The sequence below is a fragment of the Miscanthus floridulus genome, chromosome 18 (assembly GCF_019320115.1).
Source record: "Miscanthus floridulus cultivar M001 chromosome 18, ASM1932011v1, whole genome shotgun sequence".
NCBI classification, from domain to species: domain Eukaryota; kingdom Viridiplantae; phylum Streptophyta; class Magnoliopsida; order Poales; family Poaceae; genus Miscanthus; species Miscanthus floridulus.
In genome coordinates, this window is record NC_089597.1 from 109,331,649 (window position 1) to 109,345,011 (window position 13,363).

The 13,363-nt window shown below is 42.1% G+C and overlaps 1 protein-coding gene and 1 pseudogene across 1 annotated transcript; one reads left to right on the top strand and one right to left on the bottom strand.

Moving 5' to 3' along the window:
- Window positions 1-2,233: 2,233 nt before the first annotated feature.
- On the top strand, window positions 2,234-5,315 carry LOC136520539 (uncharacterized). The gene is made up of 5 exons (XM_066514095.1): window positions 2,234-2,947; window positions 4,015-4,072; window positions 4,172-4,255; window positions 4,444-4,585; window positions 4,678-5,315. Exons 1-5 carry the CDS (start codon window positions 2,371-2,373, stop codon window positions 5,071-5,073), a joined length of 1,257 nt encoding a protein of 418 aa, XP_066370192.1. The 5' UTR covers window positions 2,234-2,370; the 3' UTR covers window positions 5,074-5,315.
- A 5,540-nt stretch (window positions 5,316-10,855) lies between these two features.
- The window catches only part of LOC136523049 (uncharacterized), a 42,767-nt pseudogene continuing 40,259 nt past the window's right edge, over window positions 10,856-13,363 (bottom strand).

Sequence of the window (13,363 nt, forward strand, 5' to 3'; positions counted from 1 at the left end):
CGCCCCGTACTCCCGTACGGGCCCTAGCTTCATCGAACTGGTCCGACCACGTCGGCCTCACTGGCTACGCGTGGGATAGGCCCACGGGCAACGGACAATTGCACGAGGCTTCAGCCTAGACCACGAACCACCGCCCACCCGCCCACAGGTAACCACCGACAAGCAACACATCACTACTCACTGTAGAAGAAGAGTAAATCTTATTTAGAGCGAGCCTAAAAATACAGCCGGCTTGCAGCTTTCTCTCGATCTACCCATATAATAGTTAGCTCTTTGCTATAAATGCATGGCCCACTTGTCTCTCTCATAGAGTTTCTTGATTCTTATGCTAAGCCAGCTGTAAGATTATAGCCCGCTTCTCTTCTCTCTCCTTTTCTCTCTCTTCCACCACAGCATTTAGCTAGTTTTACATCATGTTATTATACTTGCTCTTAGAACGTACCCACCTGACAGGGATGGTGGGGTGGTGTATTTTACATCCGCTCAGGCCCTGTTGTTAGAGAAAAATATTGTTCGTGGATTGTGTCAGATTACACGAGTCCACACAGCCATGATGAAGGAGATGCAGTTAAACAAACACACCTAATACAAGATTTGAACTTACATACTCCATCCATCCCATAAAAATAGTCATTATGGAATTCGTTCTGGTCAAACTTTCTTAAATTTAACTAGGTTTATAGAAATTCTTAGCAACATTTATATTTTTAAATAAGTTTATTATAAAAATTAAATAAGTTTATTATGAAAATATATTTAAATGGTACTAATTATGTACTAAAAATATTAAAATTTTCTTATATATATTTGGTTAAATTTGAAAATGTTTGATTCTCCGGGAAGTAAGAATGACATTTTTTATGGGACAGATGAATAGGCACGAATACACTCACCCCTATGAATGTACGCACACACATCATATTCTTGTAATCACTTTTAAAAGACTAAGCTGGTAGATCTTAAAATTAACGAATCATCATAGACATCTTATTGTCAACGGGTGCAACATCTATCATTGAAATAGCAAATGTTATTAAATTCTAGAATAGTTTAGGAAAAATGCAACCAAACCAAGTTAAAGGCATAAACTATGATGGATAGTTTTCACCCTAAGGATGCTAAGGAGTTAAGTTCCTCTTAGTTCACGACAATTTCATTACTCAATGGTGCCACAAAACTTTGATTGATGACATGTTGTGGTTCACTCGTTCCTATCTCGTCGTCTTATGAATGAAAATTTAGCTGATAATACTCTCTTCTTGGTTACGGCCACTAATTTTGGTTTAAGAAATTTTAAAAGACGACCAATAATAAATAGTCAGACCTTGTTTGGATGCACGTGTATCTATCTCAATTCATATAGGTTAAAGTAGATTGTGATGAAATTTAAATTAAATTTCACTCTAATTTACTCTAACATATATGGATTAAGTTAGATTCATGTGTGTCCAAACAAACCCAAACCCTGACAACGATGCATGGTACATGTGGGAAACCATTTCCCTCGTGTATAATCACCAAGAAATCAATTCAGCCGGCCGTTATACAGTATTTTGACAAATATATAAAACAGGTGGGCCATCTCGGAAAAGTACACCATCAGACAGAAGAAGCTACCAGGCCCACACGCAGCGGTCCAGGGTATAGATACAACCAAACTCTTCTCCCCCACAAAAGTTAAAAACTTTCGCAACACACCCCCTCCTAAAATAAAACAGGTGTGTCCCCGCTAGCCGCTAGCGAGCTAGTGCAGTGTCCCCCTCAACCTCTCCGCCAACCGCTTCGCCCCTCCTCTCCTTGGATTCTACTCCTCCCTCGTCCTCGGAACAGTTGCTGCAGCAGCTCCAGTCCCCCCCTGCGCCTCTCCCCTGCCCGCCCTGCCCCGCCCCTCCGCCGCCTAGGTCTTCCAAATCCCCTCAGCTTCCCCGGATTTCGCTTTCCCCCGGCGTTGTACGGCCCCGGGAGGTTCTAATCTCCTTTGAGCGCCGGCCGCCCGCCGTGGCCGTGTCTTGGTGTTTACCCGGTTCCTGCGCTCCTCCGTGCAATGCCGGGCCTAAGCGCGACTGGGGTTAGGGTTCTTGGCCCGCAGCTCGCTTCAATTTGAATATTTTTTTGAGGTTTTTAGGGACGGAAAAGAGTCCGGATTTGGAGGAGTTCTTGGTTGCGTGCTTGTCTCCGCGGAGGGGAATCTTAAGTTCGTGGGGGTTGGGGGGGGGGGGGGGGGGGGGCGGATTAGCTCGACGAGGCGGGTAATTTTCTACGGCCGTTTGGAATTCTTTGCTCGGTTCTTGAGGAGCGTCGAGTGGAAAACCCGGTAAATTTTGAATTTTTGGGCGGTAAAAACCTGCGGGCTAGGCTGTAGTGGTTTCCATGGCCAGGGCACCGAGGGTCCGGTCCCTGAACATCGCGGTTCCGGAGGCAGAGGCGAGGCCGGTGCTGGTACCGGGGGGCAACAAGGCCAGGTCGGGCCCGGCGAACGCCCGGAAACCGTCGCCGAAGCCCCTGAGGAAGGCGGCGGAGCCGGCGGCGGTGGGGACGCCAGAGAAGCCTGCGGCTGCCGCACCCAAGGCGGAGGAGGGCGCAAAGAGGAATGCAGTCAGCGGGGGCGGAGGTGGCGCGCCCAAGGGTGCGTCCCCTGTGCCGTCGCCGCGGCGCACACCGCCTGGGCCGCCGTCGAGGAAAAGCTACGCGCCGCAGCTCTTGCATCCGGGCTTGCCGCTCAGCGCGTCGTCTTGCTCCTCGGATGCCTCCGCGGAGTCGGTCCGCGTCCGGGCTTTCACTGGGAAAGTGGAGAAGGGCCGGTCGGGGCCGACGGCTGCGTCGAAGCAAGGCAAGGCTGTGGGTAAGGCGGCAGAGAGCAAGCCCGTCGTGGTGGAGTTTGTTGTTTCGGTGACACCAGAGGTTGTGGAAGGGAAGAGGAGGTGCGTGTGGGCGACTCCAACCACTGGTGAGCTTCTCTCTTCTGGAACTTGTTCTTTGCCAAAATCTTAGTTTGCTGTAAGAATTATTCTTCTTTCTTTTCTTCAGAAGAAGAATACAATTCTTGTTTCTTGATGTTTTGGTTACTGACTATATTTTAGAGTGCGTAATTTATGCCTGTTCGAATTATTGGCTAATCAGTCCATTCATGTGTCACAATTCATTATAACTTATACATTCTAGCATCCTTAACCAGGCACTTTTTATCACTCTTGTTCATATGATGTAGACATGTAGTAAAGCTATGCGAAACCCACAGGTTAATTAAGAATATATTCCCTTCTAGCCTTTCCTCAAGAGCAGCATGCTACTGAGTTGCTAACTGGAATGATGATATATCGTCTACTCCGTTAATAGCTTGTTAAACTCTAGCTGTTCTTGTTTGTCATGGGGTTGGATATTGGAACCATTTGAGATGGTAATTCTGCCTACATTAGATCTCTTGCAATTCCTCCTTTAGGTTGCCTATAAAGTGTAAAGAGCATATTCTCCTTTTTTTGTTTCCCTTTTGTTTTTATTTCCTTCATTCAACGGATTGGTTAGTCTCTTGCAATTTCACATCAACATCTGTAATTGACTATAGTTGCATATATAATTAACATTAGATATGCAATTTCATCTGAAGGATTGCCTTGTCATTGACACTTCCACAGAGTTACATATGTAGTTAGCTATAATATATAGTTTTGTCTCATCAACTAAATACCAGCCCGTTAGATCAATCTATGCTCTATTATGTACCATGTGCCCTTTGATTTTGATCCTGCTGCAGCAACCCACTGTAATTGCTTGAAACCATAAATTTGGTAAAAGGAATGGTTACATTACAACCTGAAAATAACACACTAGTAGTTTTAATAGCTCCATCTATACCGCCAATAAAACCAAACACCCCAAGCTTGAGGTACAGCTTTATTTGACAGCATCACATGCTATGGTTATCCTGTGCCTTTTTCTAGGCCTTACTGATGAAGTGTTTCTTAAGTTACGCATTTTTACGAACAAAGCTGATTTGTCATGTTTTCTACTGACCAGATCCTTGCTATGTCACTTTCCATGATGAGGAGTGGGGGGTTCCCGTGCACAATGACAGGTATGCAAAACTGAAAATTGCAAAATTCATCTTTGCTATTTATCTTCTGTGAATAGGAATCAGACTGCCCAAGGATATTTGACCATGATCGTTCTACAGGAGATTGTTTGAGCTACTTGTACTATCTGGTGCATTGGCTGAGCTTACATGGCCTGAAATTCTCAAGAGGAGGCAACTTTTCAGGTATAGGTCTTGCAATATTGAAAATAAGGCCCCTTTGGAATGCGGGATTGTTTCATGTTTTCTGTGTTTTTACTGTGAAAATAAACTGAATCCTGTGAAGTTCCTACATGATTCTTGTGTTCCAAAGGGGCCCTAAATAAAATTACTCTGCATGGTTTATTTTGTAAGATCCATGCTGAATCTTCCAGGGAAATTTTCATGGAGTTCGACCCTGCTGCTGTCTCTAAAATAAATGAGAAGAAGCTTGTGGCACCTGGAAGCACTGCCCATTCTCTTTTGTCAGAGCAAAAGCTCCGAGCTGTCCTTGAGAATGCTCGCCAGATACTAAAGGTTGGTAGTGCCTGCTTGATATACCGCCAATTTGGTACTTCCGTTGGTGTGGTTTTTTGCCTGGAACTATAAGTTTGTGCAAACTGATGCAGATTGTTGATGAATTTGGATCCTTTGATCGGTACTGCTGGGGTTTTCTGAACCACAAGCCTATAATGAGCAAGTTCCGATATCCAAGACAAGTTCCTGTCAAGAGCCCTAAGGCAGATACAATCAGCAAAGACATGATGAGAAGGGGATTCCGAGGTGTGGGCCCAACGGTCATATATTCCTTCATGCAGGCTGCAGGTCTAACAAATGATCACCTTGTCAGTTGCTTCCGGTTCGAACAATGCAATGCCATTCCAACTCTTTGCACGAGTGACATTGACAGGGTAAACATGAAGGCAGATCCGAAAAAAGATGAGATGGCAACGAAGATTTATTGTGAAGAGATTACCATAAACCCAGAGATGCCAAGGACGATTGATGCTCTTATCGTTTCGTAGCACCAAGTGGAAATTGGTATAGCAACGTGGCTACTGAACTTGTGTTATCTCTATGTAGACAGTGTGTTAGGTTATCCTTGAATTGAGGTCAGTAATCAAAATGCTTTTGTAAAAATCATTTATGTTGCTAATGCTTACTCTTTTGTAAATTGAATGGTTAGGGAAGCTAAGTATGATGACCTTTTCTTACTGATCTAGAAACTGAAATTATTGCTGTCAATCATCCAGCAGTTTTCTCTTGATCACTGCTGTTTATCAGAAAGATTTCCTTGGCATATTTAGCCTGTTCGCTTGTTGGTTTCAGTCAGGGTTTATCAGCCAGTCAACGGTGTTTTCCTCTCACAACAAACCAGCACCAGCCAGATTTATCAACCCAGAAAACAACCAGCGAACAGAGCCATTATGATTTGAGGTCACATTCATTATAACTGGATTCCCTGCGGCTGCTTGCTGCAGGGCTCATTTAAGCAGGTGACTGGGATTAATTTCTTGGGGGCTCAGGAACCTAACCATGGAGTCAGTTATGCATGACTACCGGATGCCTTCTTGTGAGGAGTGAGGACAACAGTCTTACTCTCACAAGGCTCGGAGGTCGATCTGCTTCATGCCAAAGATCTATGCTATTTATTCATTTTTAAAACAAGCAAGATTCACTTCTGCATAATTCAGAAGTAAACAAGCTGAGATTCTGGACTCTGGAGCAGTTTTTTTTTAAATAGATATAGAACATACTAGGTCACAAGCTGAGATTCTGGACTCTGGAGCATAGGTTTGCTTTTCAAAAAAATTCTGGAGTATACTCACTCCGTCCTAAATGTTAGTTGCCACGAATTGCATGCCGATAACTTTGACTCGATTAATAGAAAATACATGTAACATTTTTATCTCTAAATAAATTTATTAAAAAACTAGATTTAAATATCTATTTAATGATACTAATTATGTTTCATAAATATTAATATTTTTTTAATATATATTTAGTTAAAGTTATTTCTCGAAAAACGAAAACGATAACCATTTAGGGAGGGAGGAAGTAGTCACAAGGGGCCTACAGTGAAAACTGTCAGTTCAGCTTGTACATTGCTCTGTGCTGTCGTTTGTATGATGTGTAGTTATCCTGCCAATGTTTAGGCAGACAGATCGAGGCAACACGAATTACTATTATAACACTGTTGTATTTCAGTTTGCAATAGCATGCTCATGACTAATACGTTCTAAAAAGAATACAACTATAGGTTGCGTGTCACGAAAAGTGGTTCACATTTGACTAAATTTTTAGTGAATAATATTCACAGTTATGTCTTTAAATTAATTTATTATGAAAATACATTTCATAATTAATCTGATAGTATTTATTTAATATCATAAGCATGGATATTTTTTTACCTATAATTGATCAAACTTAAGGTACTAAAATGTGACACTGTGCTAAAATTGCATTCTTTTACAGACGGAGGTAGTACTAGTCTTCATTTAATTTAATCTTTAGTTATTTTTATGACTGGACAATCGTAATATTGTTTAGATGTTGTCATGGACATATATTAATTAATTATCTATCTTGTGGGTTAACGTTGATTGCTGTTGAATATTTGTGTCAAGGTATTTTATTTGTGTAACAAATATGAACAAAACACGTGCCCCTGTATTAAAAAACTATATCAGACAACCCAAAGGGCAAAATAGGCCATTCCAACCAAATCCTCGGTTTTGTGGATCTGGAGCTGCGGCAAGCCAAACAGTTCCCTGGTAGATCATGGTAAATTTTAGATCCAGATTCACTTTTTCTAGAGGTGGAGCTGTTCCAAACAGGACCTAGAAGATAAGAAAAGAATATAGTATAATGTATTATAATTTATAAACATCTTCAAAAGCTCCTTAAAATATGTGGAAAAATAGCTTTTGGCGTGGACAAAAGAAACACTTCCAATAGTTTCCCATATGGACTTCCAATTCTTGGGGCGCATTATAAAAGTGTCGTGTTTTTTATATAAATTTGATTAAACTTAGAAAGTTTGACTTTAGCCTAGAAGTTGATTTATTGGAGGCAGATTTAAGTACTATTCAAATCTAATGACATGACAGGATTTGACATAACACAGGGATACAGTGGAATGCACCCAACCTTTGGACATTGTCCCGGTAAGAAATACTCGAAACTTATACAGCATGTTCGTTTGCTCGTAAACGATCGTAAATTTTCAGTCGAGAACAGTGTTTTTCTCTCACACCAAACCAGCCAGCAGTAAATAATCCACGATACGATACGGCCTCCCGAACAGGCTGATAACCTTTGCCGATTCATCTTCCAAATTTGGAAGAGAAAGAAAGAGGATGAATATTTGCTTTCCTACGGAAAAGCGCCCCCGCCGCCCTCCCTACCCCACAACCGACACACACACACTCACAATGCAAGAATACAGTGAAAGGAGACGTATTTTCTTTAGTCTGATATGGAGTCTCTGATGTCACGAGTTGCACAACCAGACAAGTGCATTTACCGCCTAGTAAGCAGAAAGATTTGTCGTATTCATTATCCAAAATCACAGCCTCAACTATCAAAGGTGCTAGGTTGTACAAAACGTTAGCTCGCTATATTTTCTTCTAAGACCCATCATATCACAGGTGTGGAAACTCCAAAGTGGAGATTACATCTATTCATTCACTTAGCATTGAGGACAAGACTACATAGGTAAACACCCATCTTGTGTTGGAAGAAGGGGGCGGGGGGGGGGGGGGGGGGGGGGGGGGGGGGGGACCTCAAAGGAATCCCAGCCAAGAACAGTAATGGCTCTAAGAAACACAAAAAGAAAATAGAACGATTTATCAACTCTCGGACTCAACTGGAAACGACTTATCACAAATCCCCTAAATGTTTGGTTTTGCAGTATTTGCTGGAGCATTTGCACCACAGCTGATGTCCTTACTCTTGACTGTCACTGGCTGACTATCGTTTTTCGAATCAGAAGCCTTGCCCGGAGATGCTTTATCTTTCTTCGCAACCTCCGCTTTGGTCGGTAAATCAGGGGAAGAGTGTTTCCTTTTGTCATCCACAATTTCCTCAACGACAGCCTCTAGTGTATCTAGCCTGTCTAATACCTTCGAAAGCTTTGAATCAGCATCCTTCTTGGCACATTCTTCCTCAAGCTGTTTTTGTTTCTCAGGTTCCTCGTCTTTTTTTCCTTTTCTCTTCTGCTTCCTGAAATATGACATCAACTTTCAGTAAAATTACGTTTAATGGACATGCCTTCTATATTATCATAAGAAACTTCTTTCTTAGCGGATGTACTTTTTATGTTTGGGCATTGGCACATCTGAAAATTGGATACTTCATTTGAACTTGCTGTGGTTACAATGTAATAATAGACCATTATATTTGATAATTAGAGCAATTTGGTTGCAAAGCCACTTGAAGTCAAAAGCAAACATGAAAAATAAAGTTTTGTTTATCAAGAATTTTAAGATCATCATTGAGTACATTTTGAGAAACAAGAAAATATGGCATTCTACAGGGAAATGATCCATAATTGGTCGAGCAAGGGAAAAACTGCAAAACAACAACGTCATTCTGCATTTATACAATTATATACCACAGTGAAAGAGAAATCCAATATAGAATATATGGTTGCACGTTCTCCCAAGTAAATATAAGATGCAAATGCAAAAAGTCTAAAATGCATCAACTAACCATTTAACTGTCCTCATAAGCAGCATGGTTGATGCATATAGGATAGACTCCATGACAGCTCTATCCAAACAGACACGACAGACATAACCAACTCAAGTATGCTTTTCAAGTGAATGACAATGGTTAAACTCAATTAAATTAGCATTATTACCAAACAAATAACCTCTTTCAGTTTCAATTACTGTTGTTGCAGATAAATGCATCAGTTAAGTAGTATTTGGTCTATGGAAACAATTCGCACCACCATATTTTGGTGAGTACAGCTGAACATGCTTTAAGTAATTCATAGTTCAGCCCTTTGTTGTCAAATATCATATTTGTTCCAAAATAGATAATTTATTCCATTAAAATTGTTCATAAGAGGCCACAGTATATTACCCCCCTCCATCCTTTTGATCTCCCTCTGTTGTAGACGCTTTCATTGGGAAGCAATACAGCAGGAAGAAGAAGAAGGCGCCAACATCTAGTGGCTAGTTTTAGGCCATAGTTATCCTTTCCTATAAGTTAGGATCTGGGAGCCAGTTTGTTAGTGAGTTTGTTAGTGTATAGCCGGCCATTGGGAGATATAACAAAGGGCCGGCTGATTAGGGGAGTTAAGCAGAAATAGAGCGATTTATCAACTCTCGGACTCAACTGGAAACGACTTATCACAAATCCCCTAAATGTTTGGTTTTGCAGTATTTGCTGGAGCATTTGCACCACAGCTGATGTCCTTACTCTTGACTGTCACTGGCTGACTATCGTTTTTCGAATCAGAAGCCTTGCCCGGAGATGCTTTATCTTTCTTCGCAACCTCCGCTTTGGTCGGTAAATCAGGGGAAGAGTGTTTCCTTTTGTCATCCACAATTTCCTCAACGACAGCCTCTAGTGTATCTAGCCTGTCTAATACCTTCGAAAGCTTTGAATCAGCATCCTTCTTGGCACATTCTTCCTCAAGCTGTTTTTGTTTCTCAGGTTCCTCGTCTTTTTTTCCTTTTCTCTTCTGCTTCCTGAAATATGACATCAACTTTCAGTAAAATTACGTTTAATGGACATGCCTTCTATATTATCATAAGAAACTTCTTTCTTAGCGGATGTACTTTTTATGTTTGGGCATTGGCACATCTGAAAATTGGATACTTCATTTGAACTTGCTGTGGTTACAATGTAATAATAGACCATTATATTTGATAATTAGAGCAATTTGGTTGCAAAGCCACTTGAAAGTCAAAAGCAAACATGAAAAATAAAGTTTTGTTTATCAAGAATTTTAAGATCATCATTGAGTACATTTTGAGAAACAAGAAAATATGGCATTCTACAGGGAAATGATCCATAATTGGTCGAGCAAGGGAAAAACTGCAAAACAACAACGTCATTCTGCATTTATACAATTATATACCACAGTGAAAGAGAAATCCAATATAGAATATATGGTTGCACGTTCTCCCAAGTAAATATAAGATGCAAATGCAAAAAGTCTAAAATGCATCAACTAACCATTTAACTGTCCTCATAAGCAGCATGGTTGATGCATATAGGATAGACTCCATGACAGCTCTATCCAAACAGACACGACAGACATAACCAACTCAAGTATGCTTTTCAAGTGAATGACAATGGTTAAACTCAATTAAATTAGCATTATTACCAAACAAATAACCTCTTTCAGTTTCAATTACTGTTGTTGCAGATAAATGCATCAGTTAAGTAGTATTTGGTCTATGGAAACAATTCGCACCACCATATTTTGGTGAGTACAGCTGAACATGCTTTAAGTAATTCATAGTTCAGCCCTTTGTTGTCAAATATCATATTTGTTCCAAAATAGATAATTTATTCCATTAAAATTGTTCATAAGAGGCCACAGTATATTACCCCCTCCATCCTTTTGATCTCCCTCTGTTGTAGACGCTTTCATTGGGAAGCAATACAGCAGGAAGAAGAAGAAGGCGCCAACATCTAGTGGCTAGTTTTAGGCCATAGTTATCCTTTCCTATAAGTTAGGATCTGGGAGCCAGTTTGTTAGTGAGTTTGTTAGTGTATAGCCGGCCATTGGGAGATATAACAAAGGGCCGGCTGATTAGGGGAGTTAAGCAGAAATAGAGCGATTTATCAACTCTCGGACTCAACTGGAAACGACTTATCACAAATCCCCTAAATGTTTGGTTTTGCAGTATTTGCTGGAGCATTTGCACCACAGCTGATGTCCTTACTCTTGACTGTCACTGGCTGACTATCGTTTTTCGAATCAGAAGCCTTGCCCGGAGATGCTTTATCTTTCTTCGCAACCTCCGCTTTGGTCGGTAAATCAGGGGAAGAGTGTTTCCTTTTGTCATCCACAATTTCCTCAACGACAGCCTCTAGTGTATCTAGCCTGTCTAATACCTTCGAAAGCTTTGAATCAGCATCCTTCTTGGCACATTCTTCCTCAAGCTGTTTTTGTTTCTCAGGTTCCTCGTCTTTTTTTCCTTTTCTCTTCTGCTTCCTGAAATATGACATCAACTTTCAGTAAAATTACGTTTAATGGACATGCCTTCTATATTATCATAAGAAACTTCTTTCTTAGCGGATGTACTTTTTATGTTTGGGCATTGGCACATCTGAAAATTGGATACTTCATTTGAACTTGCTGTGGTTACAATGTAATAATAGACCATTATATTTGATAATTAGAGCAATTTGGTTGCAAAGCCACTTGAAAGTCAAAAGCAAACATGAAAAATAAAGTTTTGTTTATCAAGAATTTTAAGATCATCATTGAGTACATTTTGAGAAACAAGAAAATATGGCATTCTACAGGGAAATGATCCATAATTGGTCGAGCAAGGGAAAAACTGCAAAACAACAACGTCATTCTGCATTTATACAATTATATACCACAGTGAAAGAGAAATCCAATATAGAATATATGGTTGCACGTTCTCCCAAGTAAATATAAGATGCAAATGCAAAAAGTCTAAAATGCATCAACTAACCATTTAACTGTCCTCATAAGCAGCATGGTTGATGCATATAGGATAGACTCCATGACAGCTCTATCCAAACAGACACGACAGACATAACCAACTCAAGTATGCTTTTCAAGTGAATGACAATTGTTAAACTCAATTAAATTAGCATTATTACCAAACAAATAACCTCTTTCAGTTTCAATTACTGTTGTTGCAGATAAATGCATCAGTTAAGTAGTATTTGGTCTATGGAAACAATTCGCACCACCATATTTTGGTGAGTACAGCTGAACATGCTTTAAGTAATTCATAGTTCAGCCCTTTGTTGTCAAATATCATATTTGTTCCAAAATAGATAATTTATTCCATTAAAATTGTTCATAAGAGGCCACAGTATATTACCCCCTCCATCCTTTTGATCTCCCTCTGTTGTAGACGCTTTCATTGGGAAGCAATACAGCAGGAAGAAGAAGAAGGCGCCAACATCTAGTGGCTAGTTTTAGGCCATAGTTATCCTTTTCTATAAGTTAGGATCTGGGAGCCAGTTTGTTAGTGAGTTTGTTAGTGTCTAGCCGGCCATTGGGAGATATAACAAAGGGCCGGCTGATTAGGGGAGTTAAGAAGAAATAGAGCACCACGTTTGGAGCCTCCCAGGGAGGGCGAACCTGCTCTACCGTTGCTGATTATCTCTAGATTTAGCCATTGCTATTACCTCCAGTTCATCAATAAAGTTCAACCAGATTACTAGCTCTATCATCTGGTATCAGAGACCTCTCGATCCTCTCGCCTGTCATGGGTGACGAACTCAAGACCACTCTGGATGCCATCCTCGCCGATCTCTCCTCCATCAAGAACGAGGTGACGACGATCAAGGGCGACCAGAGCCATCTCAACGTGGCCGTCAACCGACTGCAATCGGACCACCACTCCTCCGGCGGCTCCCACAGTGGCAAGGACACGGAGCATGGCGCCCCTCCCCCACCACCCCCACGCGAGCACGGGAAGCACAAGCTCCGGTTTCCGCGCTACGACGGCAGCACCGATCCGGTCACATGGCTTCACAAGGTGGAGCAGTTTTTCCACGCCGATCGCACGGCGGATGACGAGCGCGTGTGGCTCGCCTCCTTCTACATGGAAGGCGCTGCCCAGGATTGGTACTACCGCCTGGAGCAGAACCACGGCGCTCCAACGTGGCCGGATTTCGTCGACAAGATGCAGCGGGCGTTCGGGACGCCGGCGCGCAGCAACCCGCTCGGCGCCCTCATGAAGCTTCGCCGCACAGGGACAGTCGAGGAGTACAAGGCGCAGTTCTTGCCCATGTTCGCGCGCTGCAGACCGCTTCAGGAGCAGGACCAAATCAACATCTTCACCGGTGGCCTCCGCGATCCACTACAGACGGACGTCGAGCTCCAACATCCGACCACGCTCGATGACGCCATGGCCCTCGCACGGGCTTTCGAACGGCGCCGCCCTGCCCGCGACTTCCGCACCGCACACGCCTCCTCCCGCAGCCAAAACTGTGCCGCCGACGCCGCCGGCTCCAACCAAAGGCCCACCTCCAGCAGGCCCGCGCTTCAAGCGGCTGACACCGCAAGAGATGGCCCAACGCAGAGCAGAGGGCCTCTGCTTCAACTGTCCAGAAAAATTCACGAAGGACCATGCCTGCATG

Bases quoted from the DNA above. Each gene is read 5' to 3' on its own strand.
- LOC136520539 (XM_066514095.1), top strand. From the start codon at position 2,371: ATGGCCAGGGCACCGAGGGTCCGGTCCCTGAACATCGCGGTTCCGGAG. The intron at 4,256-4,443 runs GTATAGGTCTTG...TGAATCTTCCAG, and splicing joins AAGAGGAGGCAACTTTTCAG to GGAAATTTTCATGGAGTTCG. The intron at 4,586-4,677 runs GTTGGTAGTGCC...AAACTGATGCAG, and splicing joins ATGCTCGCCAGATACTAAAG to ATTGTTGATGAATTTGGATC.